At 45.4% G+C, this 18,453-nt stretch overlaps 2 protein-coding genes across 3 annotated transcripts in view; one reads left to right on the forward strand and one right to left on the reverse strand.

Moving 5' to 3' along the window:
- LRCH3 (leucine rich repeats and calponin homology domain containing 3) overlaps positions 1–18,453 on the forward strand; it is a gene marked incomplete at its 5' end in the record, with an annotated part of 80,368 nt that overhangs the window by 53,583 nt on the left and 8,332 nt on the right. Inside the window, 10 exons of one of the 2 annotated variants that reach the window (XM_083442053.1) lie at positions 1,752–1,847; positions 2,147–2,198; positions 2,548–2,697; positions 4,068–4,115; positions 6,414–6,467; positions 11,202–11,282; positions 13,640–13,688; positions 14,714–14,836; positions 16,180–16,298; positions 17,267–17,404. In XM_083442053.1, coding sequence (XP_083298179.1) covers positions 1,752–1,847; positions 2,147–2,198; positions 2,548–2,697; positions 4,068–4,115; positions 6,414–6,467; positions 11,202–11,282; positions 13,640–13,688; positions 14,714–14,836; positions 16,180–16,298; positions 17,267–17,404 — 910 coding nt within the window. The remainder of the gene's footprint in view (positions 1–1,751; positions 1,848–2,146; positions 2,199–2,547; positions 2,698–4,067; positions 4,116–6,413; positions 6,468–11,201; positions 11,283–13,639; positions 13,689–14,713; positions 14,837–16,179; positions 16,299–17,266; positions 17,405–18,453) is intronic. The other variant, XM_083442054.1, reaches the window with a different exon arrangement.
- HTR2B (5-hydroxytryptamine receptor 2B) overlaps positions 1–18,453 on the reverse strand; it is a 178,364-nt gene that overhangs the window by 46,690 nt on the left and 113,221 nt on the right. The gene's annotated exons all lie outside the window — the stretch shown is intronic.

The raw sequence follows: 18,453 nt of genomic DNA on the forward strand, positions 1-18,453 counted from the left end.
ACCTGTAATTCCCCTCCACCATTCCCTTTCCATAGCAGTGTTGCATCTGCACCTATGTTAGCAATCACCATACTTAGAAGTGGGGGTTGAAAAGTAATTTGTTATAACGATGGTTGCCATTAATTTTCAGTGTATACATATTACCAGGTCTGAAAAGGGAAATGGAGGGGGGTACATGCAAGAGAAGGAGGAGAGGCATATGCAAATAGCCATGGTTAAGAATCTGATAACATCATGTCTGCACCAGGTTATGGTGTGTTACTCATTATAATACAATCCTTTTATTGGGTTGTTGGATGCAGAAGTATTTTGTCCCACGTAATACATGATCGGTGTCAGCAGTAAGTCTTCACTGTTCACCATTTATGGCAACAATGCTCCCAGTTTTTGTTAAGCATAAGCAGCGTTGCTTCATAAATGAAGCTTCGCAGCTTGAAAGGAACCATTTTTTCCAGAACAGAAAGAGGAACCTGCTAGATTATTATTCATTATTACAGAATAATCCTCCTTGAAATCTGAGTCTTTAAAAGGGTTTCCCCTGCCCTGCTCCCGCTTCCATAGCTGATCCAAATGTAGCAGGGACTGCTAAAACAAAGTAAATGTGTTTTTTGAAGAGTGTGTGTGCTTGGTAGATAAGCTTTTAATTACTTAACCAAAAATGGGCATGATGGTGATGAGCCTGACCTGGGAGCCTGGGAGCTTAAATTAGAACAAGGCATCCGAGTGGGATGGTGCCTCAGACTGGCTTGTGTTAACAAAATCTCTATTGTTGGTTATCAGGATAAATATAGATCTGGTTAAATTCATGCCAACTTAAACTGCCTTATTCATGATATTCCAAACCAGACTTAAGATTCATGGATAGAGAGCAGGAAACGGTTCGTTGGCTGCTGGTGGGGACGCTGCTGATGAATGCTGCTCGCTTTGGGGAGAACTGTTGCAGCTTTACAAATTGCCATTGTCCGCCTGGATGTTTGCCTGCTCTGTTCCCCCATGCTCAACTCATCCTTTGTAAATAAGCAGATATTACAGATCACCGAAGTGCAGCAAGGCTCCAGCACCCTCTCCCCGTGAGAGAGCTAAAACCCTTTGGAAGAGTGACCCTGGCGCTTCCTGGTGCTCAGTGAAGTGGGGGAGCGCAGGACAATGTAGTTCATTTAATCAGAATGTCATCAGCTGCAGCTAAAGTGAAGGATCTGTCAGCTTTGATAAATCTGTTTCTCCACTTTGCCTCGAGTGGGAGCTTAGTATGCAGGCCTAGAAGAGAAAATCTCATTTTCTTCAGAGTAGCAAAAAAGAGTATGTCACTAGAAATTTAAAAGCAAGATATCCAAATGAAATTTGAGGCTTTGTGGTATACATTCAAAGTGCAAATAAACTTTTAGAGCTGAACTTGATCTTGCCATTCATGCTCTCTCTCACCCAACCTGATAATTGTGGTTAAGGGTGATTAACTACATTGGTTTTGTTCAGTTTGAATGTTTTTATTTCTGAAGAAATCCTATCTTTCTTCATTTTTTCGAAATTCCATTGCCCAAGGCAGCTGATTCTTCACTCTACTACCCATATTGAATTTAGTTGCTGTTTAGCCCTAAAACATGAACATTTTAGGCCTGGTTATCTTAATTTTACTATTTTCTTTAAAGGGTTTGCTCTGTCTACTCATATGCTGTAACATTTCTTCCATTTTCTTTTTTCCATTTTCTCTGGGTCAATTACAACAACCACCCACTGTGCATTTGTGTTTTCAGAGATGGAGATGAATTAAGACGACCTGAAAGTCTGAGCTTGACACATGACAGAGACCGACAGCAACTTCTGAGGAACTGCTTAGACCGAGCAGAAAGGTAAGGCTGTGAGTGATATGTGGTGCCCCTCATTTAAAATGAAGTGCAGGTCTGGCCCATTGTGCAAATAAGCTTTCTTTAAAAGCAAGCTACAGCTGTGGCATCCTATGTAAAACTGACTGCACAGACCATTTACTGTTGCCTATGGCTTAATCACTTTGTGCATGTTGCGCCAAGGAAAATGTTTAGATAATTAGGAAGAGGAGCTTTATTATGTTAACCATCTTTTTAGAGCATTATGCACAGTGAAGGGGAAATATTTATTTTGTATCCAACAATGTTCTGCTTTGCCCCCTCAGAGGTTCTGGCGACTCATCTTGCCTTCTTTTGCTGTCCGGCACCCATAATCAGGTAATTCGTGTTGCACATTGGGAAGTGTGCTGCTTAGTGTGTAGCTCATGGGTAGGCAAACTAGGGCCTGGGGGCCGGATCCGGCCCAATCGCCTTATAAATCTGGCCCGCAGACGGTCTGGGAATCAGCGTGTCTTTACATGAGTAGCATGTGTCCTTTTATTCAAAATGCATCTCTGGGTTATTTGTGGGGCATAGGAATTCGTTCATATATTTTTTCAAAATATAGTCCGGCCCCCCACAAGGTCTGAGGGACGGTGGACCGGCCCCCTGCTGAAAAAGTTTGCTGACCCCTGGTGTAGCTGGTTGATTTCTTTCTGATGCACATTCCAAATTAACGTTCTTCCAGGTCTCTCACTCGGATGCAGATCTACACAAAAGGCGCGAGCATTTAGTGGAGCGTACCCGGAGGGAAGCCCAGCTTGCTGCGCTACAATACGAGGAGGAGAAGATGAGGACAAAACAGATCCAAAGGGAGGCCGTCCTTGACTTTGTCAAGGTAGGTCAAGTTAGGTTTTCAGGTTTAGTGTGCAATTCTCCAGGGAGAGGTGGTCCCATGCCTTCCAGTTATACAGAGGCCTCAGTGCTCCCTCTCTTGTGACTGTATATTTAAAGGCCAGACCTTCTCCCACCCCAGAAGAAAGTTTTAGGGGGTCACCGCTCCAAACATAGCATGGCTAGCTGTGCATGCACACACCTGTACACTGAGCGCAATAGGAACCCTCCACCACTCTGAATTAGTCTGCATGCTGAATAATCCTCTTCTAGTTGCTGCACAGAGTCTGGCATTGCTGTTAAGGTCCACATATACTGAGGGTGGGAGACAAATAGTATTGGCACCATGTTCTGCCCCACCCCTGACTCATTCATCCATACAGGGTTTGCCACACCCCTACCCAGGAGCTGAATCTTGGCCAGTTTTTGTTTTTAAGAAGTCTAGCAGCTGGTCACATGGTTTGGCAGCAGACGTGTAATAAGATACTACTTCTTCTGAAACTTGATGGGGAACTAATAGTTCTGAAAGGGTTTAAGGTTTTACACGACTGGTTGTTTAATGATAGGCCCTGCTGCCTGCTCTGTTTTACTGGAAATTGGATTGCTTTCGTCACCATTGGGGTTTTCGTCACCCTCCAGACAGCGAGCTCTTTGAGTGGGGGCTCTTTGAGTGTGAGCCAGTGTGGTGTAGTGGTTAAGAGCGGTAGTCACGTAATCTGGGGAACCGGGTTCGCGTCTCCGCTCCTCCACATGCAGCTGCTGGGTGACCTTGGGCCAGTCACACTTCTCTGAAGTCTCTCAGCCCCACTCACCTCACAGAGTGTTTATTGAGGCGGAGGAAGGGAAAGGAGATTGTTAGCCGCTTTGAGACTCCTGAAGGGGAGTGAAAGGCGGGATATCAAGTCCAAACTCTTCTTCTTCTTCTTAGAGGACTGTCACCCAGAGCACAGCACAGCTGCATCAGACTGTGGCTGCACATTAGGTGGAAGAAACGTATCACAGAAAGTGGTGAAGATCAGGAATGATTTGGGATATAGTTTGTTTAAAGGGGTCTTCCAACTTCATACTTTTGTAATGGATTGATTATCATTATGATGCAATGTAGGAGTTGTAGACCAACCCAGCTTTACAGTAGCAGATTTAGGAGAATGCTGATGTATTTGGTTCCAAAATTGAGTTACCTAAGACACATAATGCCAACTCTAACCTCTTTCTCCCAGGCAGGTGGGTTCTGTTCACAGGTCAATAAAATGGTTCAGCTTAGGAACTGCTTATGTTCGTGGAATAGTTCTTGTCCATCTTGCCACCTTATTTCCTATTTACTTGAGCCTGCGTGCTTTTCCCTAGTAAATTGTTCCTTTTCATTCTTCCAAGCAAAAGGCATCCCAGAGCCCTCAGAAGCAAAGCCCTCTGGATAGCGAGGTAAGAACTAAAGCTATAAACCGCCTTCTTGTCATTTCCTAAGCTCTTTGGGCGGGTCCCTCTTTTACCGAGGCTACAATCACTGGATCTGACTTAAATCTGTTCAGGACTGAAGTGTAAGCGTAGGGTTTAAAGATCACTACTGTGCCACAGCAGAGAGATGTCTCTTCTAAACCTTCCCCCCACCCCTGTTTTGACGTTGGTTGGACTGTGGATTTGTCCATGTAGTCTGTGTCTTGTAAATGTGGCAAATGTATGTAAATAAACCTATTTAGATCTGTTCCAAGATCTTTCTTGAAACAGTAGAGCTGACGTGAGAGCAGATAATATATTGGGAATATAAAAAAAGCACTTTTGGAACTGCTGGTCCTTCAGCCTTGTCACCATCAATCAAGAACTAAATCCATCCTGAACTTCCAAGTTGTCATTGAACTTGTGGGTTGGCCACCAGATCCAAGGCTTTTTGCATTGCTTAACTGAACAGTCAAGCTCTGCTTTTGCACACTTGCTTCTTCTCTGCAAGTGCACTTGCGTCAGAGCACAGGTTGGCTTCACGGCATGCTCTGTTCGCTGAGTTTTAGCAATTGCGCCAGTCTTCGCTCGCTGGGCATCCTCCATATCTTTTGGACTACAGCTCCCATCACCTCATCTTAAAAAGATACTGTAAATCTGGAAAAGATTTAGAAAAGGGCAACCAAAATAATGAAGGGGATGGGGGGGTCACAATATTTGGTGCATTTTAGTCTAGAGCAAGGGACACGGGTGGCGCTTAAGGACGCGGGTGGTGCTGTGGGTTAAACCACAGAGCCTAGGACTTCCCGATCAGAAGGTCGGCGGTTCGAATCCCCGCGACCGGGTGAGCTCCTGTTATTCGGTCCCTGCTCCTGTCCACCTAGCAGTTCAAAAGCACGTCAAAGTGCAAGTAGGTAAATAGGTACCACTCCGGCATGAAGGTAAACGGTGTTTCTTTGCGCTGCTCTGGTTCGCCAGAAGCGGCTTAGTCATGCTGGCCACATGACCCGGAAGCTGTACGCTGGCTCCCACGGCCAATAAAGCGGGATGAGCGCCGCAACCCCAGAGTCGGCCACGACTGGATCTAATGGTCAGGGGTCCCTTTACCTTTACTAGCCTAGAGCAAGGGGAAAACATGACAAAGGTATATAAAATTATACCTGGTGATGAGAAAGTGAGTAGAGAAAAGTTTCCCTCTCCCTCTTATAACCTGAGAATTTGTGGACATCCATTGATACTGAATGTTGGAAGATTCAGGACAGACAAAGGAAAGTCCTTTTTCACCCGGCGCGTAGTTAAAACTGTGGCATTCACTCCCATAAAAAGAAGTGATGGTCGCCAACTTGGATGGCTTTAAAAGAGGAATAGGCAAATTCATGAAGAATACAGCTATCCGTGGCTGCTAGGCATGATGGTTGTGTTCTTCCTCCACTGTTGGAGGCAGTCTGCCTCTGATGGCCAGTTGCTGGAACTCCCAAGTGAGTGGGGAGAGGGCTGCTGTGACGCACAGGTCTTGCTTGTGGGCTTCCCATCTGGACATCTGGCAAGTCATTGTAAGAACAGGATGCTGGACTGGGTGAGCCATTGGCCTGATCCCGCCAGCCATGGGAGTTGTAGTTCAAAACATCTGGAAGGCGCCAGGTTGGCAAGAGCTGAACTTCATGCTTGTAGGGTAGCCAGCACTCGAGGCGGATATTGGTGCCTTGGAGCAGAATTTTGGTTGGTTCTCAGCCTCCCTCACATTGGCATCTGTCTTTCCCCACAAGAAGCTTTTATACACCACCAGGGCCAATTTTCTTGTTTTGCTAACGGAAAATAGTTTTTACTTCATGATCAGCCTGTCATAAGACACAACACAATAGACCACAAATACATAGGAAAGTGTTTTCCAGTAGTCTGCTTTCTGTGACTCTGGACTGCTTCCAAATAGTTCTGTTCTTTTTATTTGATCTTTGTTTCAGTTCCTCCCAGGCTGTGTGTGTTCTTTCCTTAATATTGCAGCATTCTCCACTGGAAAGATTCGCATACCAAATCCTGCTCTTTCTTGGACTCGGCAGCTGAAAGCAAAATAGCTCCTGAATCAGTTGCAGATGTTTTTAATGCTGAGATCATTAAGAGACTAATAGGTTTCTTTCCCCTCTCCCCCATTGTTTCAGTTATACTTTACTGATTACCTCCATGTGCCTTCTGCATTAAGAGCCTTGTCAGTTCCAGATGTCTGTGTTTGTCTGCATATTTTGTGGTGGTCTCATGTTTCTGATGTTGCCATCTCTCCCGCATCCCCAGTGTCCCTTCCCGTCCAGAAGGTCTCAGCACACTGATGATAGTGCCTTGCTGGTGGTAAGAATCCTGCACGCAATGGCCTGTTTATGTGTCAGCCTCCTAGATCATAGTTAGCATGTTTTCTATGGTTTGCTGAGATTAGGCAGTTTAGTACTCCTCCTAAATAGCATAAAACATGGCTGTCTTAATTATAATAGCAATTTTGGTGTAAATTGTTACTTTACCCTCCTTCCTTCTGCCTTGGAACGGATTGCAGCTGATGTTCACAGCTATGTGTTCCTGAACTTCCTGTTCTGATTTAGCCCCTTATCTTATAAGTGGTTGGTGCAATTCATGGAAACATTAAAGGTGTGAATAAGCTTTAAGGGGTGAAAGCACCTAAGCAGGTTCTTAGGTTCCTGCCTGGCCTACTCATGGAGTCATCCACACATCAGCTATATAGATAACACCTTCATTACAAGCCCCAGAAGTGTTCCAATAAGTACCAGGTGTTATGTCAAGAGATGGCATCTAAATTTTGCATTTCCATTTCCTTGCTGAACCAGTTCAGTATCATAACATGGAATCATAGATTTCGAAGAGGCATGATGTCACCCAGCCTTGTCTATCCAGCCGCAGGATCCCTGTGGCCTAAATCATACATCACAGATACTCATCCATGATTTCCCCTGAAGAACTACTTTTGTAGTTGTTTGTAGCATGGCCCTCTGAATGGCTGCTGGTGATCCATTTGAGTATGTTTAGTTAACCATGACGAAACGCTTTGTTTTTGCCCCTCTGTTTAAATCAGTGGAGGTACTTTTACATCTCTCAAGTATGAATTGTCTTTAAAAAAAGTTGTCAGCATTTCATGTAACACCATTTCCATGTTTTATGCTATTTCCTTCCTCTGTTGGTATCCCAAAAATAGCGATTGAAATCCATTTTCATGTTCTTTCCTGGCCTGCTTTGCTCTGCCTGCCTTTGCATGACCTGCATGCCTCCAGTATATTTGCTCATTTGTATTCTCTTCAGTTAAGTGCTTGAGGTTTCATATGTGCAGCCATGTTGCTGGCTGAAGAGCACTGAAACTTCACCTGGGTGTGAAGCAGGGACACCCCCCTCCAACCCCCCCAACCCCCATCCTGGCCATTACATTCAGGCATTTTCCTATTTGTGACATGAGAGTACAGGGAAGGCAGAGGCCAGAAAATGGGTTCAAAAGTGTGGTTGAGAGAGAACTCTGCTTAATGTTTTCTATGGTTATCGTTGATGCCAAATTAAACCTTTAAAATGGTGGGAGTAATTCGTGTTGGAGCAGAGATGGGGCACACAGTTCTGCAGCCCAGTCCCTTAACTTGTCTTGTTCTTCAGTTCATGTAAGGACAACTGGTGATTAGAAGTAGGAAAACTGAGCATTTGACCTTTTCTGACTAGAGAAACCTCTGTCTCTTGAAAATTGTTGTTCAGTAGTAACGAAGCTGGCGAGTTGGTAGCAAACGTGGCACACAAGTTGTTGTTTTGTGTCCCTGTTTCCAGGCATTCTTATAGTTGTGGATGTAAACTGTTTCTGTCCCCCTCATTCTAATTTCCATAAACGCCCAGAAAGTGGGATTGTTGTGGATGGGTAATTGACTTGCTTGGTCTAGATTTCGTTCTTGCCCTGTCCCAGGACTTGGAGTGAGCTTGTTATCTCAGGCATGCATACTTCCCTGTTTGTCGATTTAGGGCACGATCCGATTTTAATTCTTTTTGACAAATCACTGCTGCGATGAATGGGATTTGGCCAATTCCAGCCATTTCCATCATATGGTTTATGCGTCTATTTCTGACTCTCTTGAATTGCACTTGCTTACATGGCGGCAGTTTCTCCCACAACATAATAGAATATTGTGTAGAATTCTAATGAAGGCCTTTTGTTCAGCACTTCCCTTATTACATCATCGTGCCTGTTCAGCCAAGACTGCTTTTTTTCTTTCGCTGAACAATGATGTTAACTCCAGTGTAGGGAAAATGCATGGAAAAAGATCTGACAAACAGGCAGTATGAAATTATCCGTGCCCCTCGCCCTTTTACACTTTTGTTGCTTGCACAAAAGTGGACTTGCAGCCTCCTCCCCCACTGTATGCTTCCAGGTGTGATTAAGTGCTCGCCACCCCCAATTTCTGGAAAGCAGGGGGCTACCACCATCAGTGTGTACTCAACACTTAACAGTTTGCATGTTTTCCCTTCAAATGCATGTGTTGAAGGCGAGAGCAATGGAGGCAGGTTTGGGGGGGGGGCACTGCAGTCGGGCTCCGGGCTGGCTCCAGAGCACAGCGGGCATGGCTGTCTGCAGGCATGGCTAGGGCGGGCACGACGCAGCGCTGCCAAGGCCCTTCCATCTCAGTGCAAGCTGACAGGTTAGGAGCCTCCCGCAAACAAGGTGCAGGAGGTGGACACAACTCGCTTTCAGAGGAACAAGTAGGCTGCTTATTCCCCTGATTAGATTTCTCATATTTTATATTATTTGTAGATCACCGTGAGTCTCTTGAAAAGGGCATCTGGGAAACAACATAGAATCATAGAACTGTAGAGTTGGAAGGGACCCTGAGAATCATTTAGTCAAACTCCATTCAATGCAGGAATATGCAGCTGTTCCAAACAGGGATCAAACTTGCATCCTTGGCATTATCAGCACCACGCTCTAACCAACTGAGCTATCCAAGCTCGGTAGTAATTACTCAGCTATCCATTACTCAGTAGTAATAATATTTGCTGTGTCGATGAAGGCTTAAATTCATGAGCTCCACCCCCTCAAAGTCACTGGACGGCTTTGGAAATAAGTTTAATGATACTTGAAATCATAACATAGCCAGCATTAACTTCTCTTTGTATTTATTTACTGTTACTGATATCCTAACTTTCAGGATGTAAATCCCTCCTAGGTGTCTTAGGGGAAACTGAAATACATTTTTTAAACTACAGTGAACAATATCAACATACAAAAAAAAAATAATAATTCAGGATACTCCTCACCAAGCACTTGGTGATGAAATGACAATAGTGAGTAAGTGACAGCCCAACTAGAGCAGGCTCTGAGGTGGTCCTCACCTCCCTGTCTCCTTCTCTCTTCTGGAATCCTTCTCATAGGACAGCTGATGGTAGATGGTTCTGCTGAGGAGTGGCCTTTGGCAGAATACCACCCATTTTCCAATTTATTGTTGCAGCATGATAACCAACATGGTGCCCTCCAGAATGTGGACCTGAACTCCCATCAGGGCCAGGCGGCATCGTCTGTGGCCAGCGATGATGAGTTCTAGTGCCGTAGCATCTGGAGAGCACCACGTTGGCTGCCCCTGGGCCAAGCATGCATGACACTTTACACAATAACAAACGACAGGACCCAGGGATCTAGTACTCTCAATTTCACCAGTTATACATAGTTAGGCTTCGTTTCAGGTGGGGTGGGGGAATGATGGAAGAAATCTTTTGTCAAGTCATGGGCCCCAGAGAAAAGGAAGGCTTTCGTGGATTTAGAGAAAGAGGTTTTTCCTAAATAATCCTCACCCATCATGATTGAAAAATTCACTAAGGATATAAAAGCTGTACAGTGACACTTGTTACTGGATCATCTTCTGGGATTGGCACTGTGCCAGTTGCCTTTAAAGCTCACTGGAGCAACCAACCGCCATGTACATGGCTGCTTCGTCTGCAGTAAGCAGAGTGGCTGGGGAACCTAGCCAGGTGGGCAGGGTATAAACAAATTATTATTATTATCTGTTACCTTTCTCCTGTGTTTCTCTGCACTTCTGGTCCCTATGTCTGCTTGTCCTCTTTCATCTTTTACTTCAAACTTCTTGGCATGAGATAATTCTAATTCTGCATGCAAGTGTCAGATACAACCCAATGCAGCCCTGGGTGGCCTTGGAATGCAAACAAGCGTGGTTGGTTTTTGTTGTGCATAATTTCTGGCATCCTTTACTCTCGTGGACAGCATTTTATTTTAATTTACTTTAATGAGTTATTTTACATGATGCTGTTGTTCCTAGTTCGTTACATTCCCAAGAGTTTACTAATTGAGCCTTGAGGACCAAATCTTCACGCAATCCCCATAAACACTGCTTGCTCGGTAAGAGCTAGCAAGGGGGAAATAAGTCAGTGGCTAAGCCCCAGAGAGTTCACTGTATGGGGGCTGCCCTTTGCCAATGTTCCCTGCATCCCCCAAAGGTGGTAACATCACCACAACATGCAATATGGATGCTGATAATAGGAGGGAATTTTTCCAACCCCTGCAGTGCAGTGATAATCACAACCTCGGCAGTGGCAGCGCTGCCACCTTGAACTCTATAGTGATCAACATCTTGCCACACATGACTAAGAGAGTGCATAGTTTGCCGGGTGTTTATTCCACTTAAGAACAGACTTGATGGGGAAATTTAACAGGAATTGCTTCAAGAAAGACTGTAGCGTTAGGTTCAGGTAAAGAGAAGAGGCCATAGCTCAGTGGTACAGCACATGCCTTGCAAGCTGGTTCCATGTTCAGTCCTTGATTATCTCTATTTAGAGGGGTTGTAGTTAGCGAGCCTGAAAGAGACCTCCGCTTGGGACCTTGGAGGGCTGGTGCCAGTAAGGACAGCCGTTGCTGGACTTAGATGGATCAGCGGCCTCACTCTGAGTAAGGCAGCTCCATATGTTGATACGCTGTTCTGAGACTGTTGTCAAGGGTAGTCTGTTGGATTCTTCTGCTTTGCACCTTCTGCCTTCTTCAGGTGATTTTCTGTCTTCCTCCCTTTCTTCTCCCCCTTCTCTCTTCTCTGCCCTCCCTGACAGAATGGTTTTGAGCCTATCTTAGTGTTTGAGATTGACAGTAATACCAACACCATTAAAAGGAGGCCGGGGACACTCAACCAGGTGAAGAGCATGCAGCGTGTGACTGTCTTGGCTGGATTTACGTTTCCTGCTTGCCTGATACTGAGGGCAGCGTTGATCCCTACTCTCGGCCTGTCCTGTCATGAGCTGATTGAAAGCGGAGCCCGAGGGAGAGTTTTCATGTCCAGCTAATGGAGCCAAGAACCACCCTTGCTTAATGGATGACTCTGCAGAGAGTTGGTGGTCCATGGACGAGTTAAGCTGGGGGAGGTCACGCAAGATACAATAAACTAAAAATGTAAGATCAGCCTTGCTGAATCAGACTGAGAAGGTCCATCTAATCAAAGAATCGCAAAGTTGGAAGGGGCCACACGGGTCATGTAGTCCAACCCCCTTCAACGCAGGAATTTTTCACCCAAGGTGGGGCTCGAACCCACAACCCTAAGATTAAAAGTCTCATGCTCTACCGACTGAGCTTCCCAGCTGGCAGCCAGTTTCTTTTGTAAGGCCCAAAGCAAGAGGACACAAAAGAAAGACCTCTGCTGTTGTTCTTCCCTCGCAGTTCAGAAATATGAAGGGTCCGTTTAGCTATCGCAGACCCTCCTCCATGAATGTGTTTAGTCCCATTTCAAGGCTGTCTAAATAGGGGGCCATCGTCACATCTGGCGGCAGCAAATTCCATGTGATAACTCTCTGTTGTGGGAGGACGTTCTTTCTCCAGTCTGTCCCGAATCTGCTACCCATCACTGGGTGACTCTTGAGTTCAAGTATTCTGAAAGAGGGAGAAGGGGGAGCTCTTTCCACTTTCTCCATAATTGCATGCAACCCTCCATCATATTTCCCCTTATTTGTCTCCTCTCCCTTAACTAAAAAACCCACAGATGTTTTAGCTTTTCCGCATAAGCTCCAGCCCCTGAATCATTTTGGTTGCCCTAAGTCATTGCAAAGACCACAGAATTTTGGTTTCTGCATATTAAATCCCATCTGTACCACCAAGAACCACTCCTGGGGCAATTTTCTGGTTTGCCATGTGAATGGGCCAGAATAGGATTGCCAAGTAAACGAGTTGTTAAAGAAAAGCAGTTTTATTCTGACATGACATGATGTCTAACCTGTCTGCAGCAGAAGCTGATAACTAGCCTGTAAAACTTTTCTTGTTTGCAGAATCTTGAGCAGCAGATAAAGGCTGTACTTTCTGGCCACTAAAATAAACTGCAAATGCACACCTATCACTGTGTGTCACTTTTCGTCTGGTGTTTTTGGTGCTTTGCAGACTTCTTTTTTGCAGAGGCCATTATGATTTTTCATTGTGAAAATGATCAGGTCCTGTGCTTGCTTAATATTTCATTACAATCATTTCTGACAAAAGTAAAAAACAAAAAATGAACATACTCTATTATTATAGAAGATCTGGTTATCTGTCAAGCTGGAGAAAGGGCAGAGACATAGGTGAAGGCAGCCTGTCTTCCGTTCACCCAAACAAGCAGGCCTGACCTAGAAGCCATTGGAGAGGTCAGGGATATCATTTGACTTCCTCTGGCCTGCTGCTGTTAAATTCTTATTGCTGCTCTTGCTGGTTTCTCCTCTTGGTGAGAGCCTGGGTGGTGGAGCACAAGCAGAATCAATGGCTGACATCCTTCAGGTACCAGAGTGAGACCCTCAAATAGGCTTGTGGGCTGTTCTCTGTAACTTGCTTCTTCTTGGTGACACTTCACACAAGATGGTGATTGTGGGTCACTCGCTTCCACCCATGCAACTCTTCTAAAACCTGGTCCTGAGTTTGGAGCCCACTGTGCCTCCCTCCAATAGCAGAACAAAGAGGAATATTGGTAGATGGGCCAGTACACTTGCTGTGTGGTGCTTCCTTGTTGTATAAAATGAAGTTCTGCCGTCTCCTTAACGTGAACTGAAAAGTCACCCTTTTGTGCTTGCATTCCTTAACAAGTCCGCTTCGCTTGATTAGTCTGATTATCTTGTACATGCTGGAAATTGTAATCAGTGATAATAAAGAATCCTCACAGAAATGGCAAAATATGTCTAAGAACCGGAGATACTTATGCAGTTGAATATTCACTTCGTACTAATTTGCCTTTGATTAAAGATCTTTTCTTTACATATAATCAGTTTTATCCACCCCCCCCCCCCATTGGCTAGCTTAGTGGCAGCCTTCCTTATTTTGTGGCTCTTGTCCCAAATACATTTAATCCTGGCTGTACTATTCTCCATTATTATAGTCCCAGAAGTGTTACGCTCATTTTCTAAGAGATCCTTTTTATGGCATGTAAATCCCCCCCCCCCATCTTATGTTCCATCTTCCTACCCCTAGAATGATACCCTAGATGTGTATAAAGCTTATTTCTGCTGCGTTCTACTGCTTCCTCTTTCTCCTTTATCCACAGAGTGATGACAGATCCACCATCTCGCCAAATTCACCCACAGCTCAAACAGGTAAACTTGGGGGAGAAAGCAAAGGGGGAAACGGATGCATCACTGAGATGCTGAAAAGGTTATCAGAGTGCAAGCGAAGCTGACAGGGGTCTTGGCCATAACCTGTGGACCAGTGTAGCACCACAACCAAGGGTTGCGCCAACACTGCAAGCCAGTTGTGGGTACAGAAGTGCCTTAAGCAATCCTTTCCACCAGGTAGTCTTATAGGTGTAATAATTGTCATGCTTTCGAGTGTTCAGAGGACTTCACACACATTGTAATGACCCTTGATTTGTAGGATTGGCCAGCACCGTTCTTCTCCTTTCCTAGATTAGGGGGTCGGTGGGTGCTGAGATAGCAGTGCCTTCCCTACAGCCACCTAGTGAGTTTATGGCAGAAGCAAAACTTGACCCTGTACTTTCCTGATTCATACCTCATTTGTTTTACCTCCATGCTACACTAGCTCTCTCTCAATTCTTTGACTCAGCAGAGAGATGCAGCTCACCTCCACACAAGTAAAGTAAGGCAATAAAAAAGTTTGTCTCCAAATGAAGCTAGGTCCAGAAAACTCCCTAATCAATTGTCATGGTTAAGTAATGGCACACGAGCCTTTCTTCCACTGATACATCTTGCCTGTGATGTTGGGCCAAACCAAAACATGACCACAGCTGGAGATAAACAGGCTATTATGCTGCAGCTGCGAAAATCCATTGTACTGGGAGAAACCCATTTTGTATGGGTTCATAAATGCAGGACTATTGTAGCCTGAGCTTCAGTTGCATTGGGAGGGCTGGGAGCTCCATTGCATTGGGTTTGTTTTTCTGGACTGAGGCTCCTTTGGACGTTCCTCAGGTGGTGAAATTGTGATAAAATAGAGAAGACTTTTTTCCAGAGGGTGCTGAGGAATGTTCACAGACATCTAGAATGGGCTGGTCTTCCCCTCACATCTTTATAACACTCAGCAATATGTTTGTCGGTTTGAAAACATGTCCTTCCAAATATTGTTCTGCTGAGCTGACAGCCTGTTTTTGCATGTCCACATTCAGTTCACCTGTCTGCTCCATATCCTGGTCCAGCTGTTGCTGCTGCTCCTCCTTCCTACAGAAATCCTCCCCAGCGTCCTGAGAGCTTCCTTTTTCGGAATGTTGCCAGGGATGAAGTGAGCAAAGGTAGGCTCCACAAACTGGACCTGTGAGGGTGTGGCTTGGTGGTCTCTGTTAGGCCCTTGGAACATAGGGAGCTGACTTAAACCAAGTCAGGCCATTGGTCCATATAGCTCAGTATTGCAAACCTGACCGGTAGGAGCTCTCCTGGGTTTCAGCCAACAATAATAATAATTTATTATTTATACCCCGCCCATCTGGCTGAGTTTCCCCAGCCACTCTGGGCTGCTTCCAATCAAGAGTTAAAAACAATACAGCATTAAATATTAAAAACTTCCCTAAACAGGGCTGCCTTCAGATGTCTTTTAAAAAGAAGATAGCTGCTTATTTCCTTCACATCTGAAGGGAGGGCGTTCCACAGGGCGGGCACCACTACTGAGAAGGCCCTCTGTCTGGTTCCCTGTAACCTCACTTCTCGCAATGAGGGAACCGCCAGAAGACCCTCGGTGCTGGACCTCAGTGTCCGGGCTGAACGATGGGGGTGGAGACGCTCCTTCAGGTATACAGGACCGAGGCCGTTAAGGGCTTTAAAGGTCAGCACCAACACTTTGAATTGTGCTCGGAAACGTACTGGGAGCCAATGTAGATCTCTCAGGACCGGTGTTATGTGGTCCCGGCGGCCACTCCCAGTCACCAGTCTAGCTGCCGCATTCTGGATTAATTGCAGTTTCTGGGTTACCTTCAAAGGTAGCCCCACGTAGAGCGCATTGCAGTAGTCCAAGTGGAAGATAGCTAGAGCATGCACCACTCTGGCAAGACAGTCTGCAGGCAGGTAGGGTCTCATCCTGCGTACCAGATGGAGCTGGTAGACAGCTTCCCTGGACACAGAATTAACCTGTGCCTCCATGGACAGCTGTGAGTCCAAAATGACTCCCAGGCTGCGCACCTGGTCCTTCAGGAGCACGGTTACCCCATTCAGGACCAGGGAGCCCCCACACCCGCCCGCCCCCGTCCCCCCAAAACAGTACTTCAGTCTTGTCAGGATTCAACCTCAATCTGTTAGCCGCCATCCATCCTCCAACCACCTCCAGGCACTCACACAGGACCTTCACCGCCTTCACTGGTTCCGATTGCAGGACAAGGGATTGAACTTAGGACCTTTTCCATTTAGAGCATGTGCTCTACCACTGACCAGTGGATCTTCCCCTACATTGGAGCCAAGTTGTGTTGCACAGAGCAGTTGCTTCATTAACTAGGCTGAAGGGTATGCTCTAACAAGCAGCAGATGAAGCGATTAACCTGTGATTGGGCTTTCGCTCTTGGGAATGCAAAGTGGAGGGGGCAGTGGGGCTGAAGGATGGCTCCCACACACTGCCTATGGTCCTTTATTCTTTTCTTGTCTTTTCTAGCCGCTGCATCACTGCCTTCTTCTGCATCGACACCTGCTAATAGCACTGAAGACCATAGTGAAAACCACAGTTCCAAGCTGCAGGAGGAAGAGGTTGAGCTGATAGAGCAACTGCGGAAAGTATGTGGCAAAGTTTTCTCCGTTGCTTTGGAAAGATGGGCTTGCTAAATAAGTTCAAGGCAAATCTGTTCCAGGGGTAGCCAACCAAATGACCACCAGATATTGTTGGACTTTAACTCCTATGAGCTCTAGCCAGCATGGAATCCTTAAGGAATGCTAGAGATGTCCATGGCATTCTGGATTTTAAAAAATCTTGCATGTCACAACTTGTTTATCTGGCAGATGTGCTGCATTTCATTACTGCACTGTGGGCTGCATCCTGTGTTGTGGTGTTTGTACACAAGAGTGTTCTTGCAATTAGTCTCATGACTAAAAAGTAATGTGAGAAGGATTTATAAATGTCTACTCCTGCAGAACCACTCCCAGTTTCTCAGCACACTTCTTTCTGATTTGTTGCAAATCAGGTTCCCAGATAACTTAGTTTAATTGCAGGAGGAAAACATTTGGGAGTACAGAATGTTGCCCTTGGCTGCATTTGGACAATTGCACCTTGGCTTAATAAGCTGAGGTATGAATGAGCCATGGCACTGCTGTATGCAGCGGTTTTGCAGAAAACCCAGGGAGTCTTCAGTTAACTATGGTTGTCCGTTACATTAGAACTGGGAAACTGTGGTTCGTAACTTAGGAGGAAGCCAGGACACGAAACCAGCTTCAAACTATGGCTTCTTATCCTGGCTTGTTCCGAAGCTGTTAACCACAGTTTCCCAGTTCTAATGTAACTGGAAACTATAGTTTGCTTGCTCATACAGAGTAAGGAGCAAAGTGGCTGCTTGCAGAGCATGAGATTTGCTGGTTATTTTGCTGAGATACAGTAATCCGAACACATCCATATCCTCATCTAATGATGTCTGTAGGTTGTACTTTACAGATTTCTTGCAACCTATTTAAAGTTTGTCTCTAGGTAGCATGTATTGTGGCAGTGGCAATGAACTTGAAAGTCTCTCTCCTCTTTCCCCTCTTTTTTTCAGAAAATTGAATCACGGTTGAAAGTGTCTTTGCCCAGCGATCTTGGAGCAGCGCTGACTGATGGCGTGGTGCTCTGCCATTTAGCCAATCATGTGCGGCCTCGTTCTGTTCCTAGTATTCACGTCCCGTCGCCAGCTGTTGTAAGTATCCCGCTAAGAGCGCTGTGGCTGCTTGATAGAATCTGTACCTGTTTTTCAAATTTGATTCTGTCTTCTGGCTTGAAAGGCCCTCAAGCAATGAAACAGCAGATGACTGCTAAAGATAAGCAATAGTGTAAAATGACAAAAGCAGAACTACAGAGCAGTGGTGATAAAATTATTATTATTGATTTATTTTATTTTATTATTAACTTTGTATACCACCCTTCATCTGAAGATCCCCAGGGTGGTTCACAACAGAAAAATGCAGAATGAGAATACAAAATAGAACAAAAACAAATCCATTTACCCCCTCCCACAAATACATAGGAGCCAGAAGGAAATTAGCTGCACAAAATTCCCAGCATATTCTGGAGAGAAGTTGTCTGCTGCAGGGAAGACCCTGCGCCTCAAAGAGGTCAGCCTGACTTCTGATAAGGAAACATGCCCATCCCAGTCCCAAAGAGCTCAGTCTACAGAGATACTAGTTTCTTCAAATTTCTCTTTAATGTTGCTACAAACAACCCTTGATCTCTGTGTCAATAATATTCAACAAGAGCTGCAAGCACCTACGGCTACTGTGGCAAACACTGCAGTTTTGCATTGTAAGAACCCCCGAATCTTGTGTCAGCTGCTTTTGGCATGCAAATATTCCATGCAAATCCAGACCTTCACTAATTTGTCTGGCTCTATAGGCAGCTGCTTTAACTTAATTTCTGGCTGACCAGGATAGTGGGGTGAGAGTAAGAGTAAGAGAGGAGTTTGGACCTCAGTGAGCAAGAGGTGCACACCTAGAGACAATAGTAGTAATAGTAATACCCCCCCCCCCATCTCTGGCTGGGTTTCCCCAGCCACTCTGGGCAGCTTCCAACAAAATATTAAAAATACAATAAAACATCAAACATTAAAAGCTTCCCTAAACAGGGCTGCCTTCAGATGTCTTCCAAAAGTCAGATAGTTTCTTATTTCCTTGGCATCTGATGGGAGGGCGTTCCACAGGGCAGGCGCCACTACTGTGAAGGCCCTCTGCCTGGTTAAGGGACAGCTGGCAG

This window comes from Podarcis tiliguerta (genome assembly GCF_965153285.1).
Source record: "Podarcis tiliguerta genome assembly, chromosome: 5".
NCBI classification, from domain to species: Eukaryota; Metazoa; Chordata; class Lepidosauria; order Squamata; family Lacertidae; genus Podarcis; species Podarcis tiliguerta.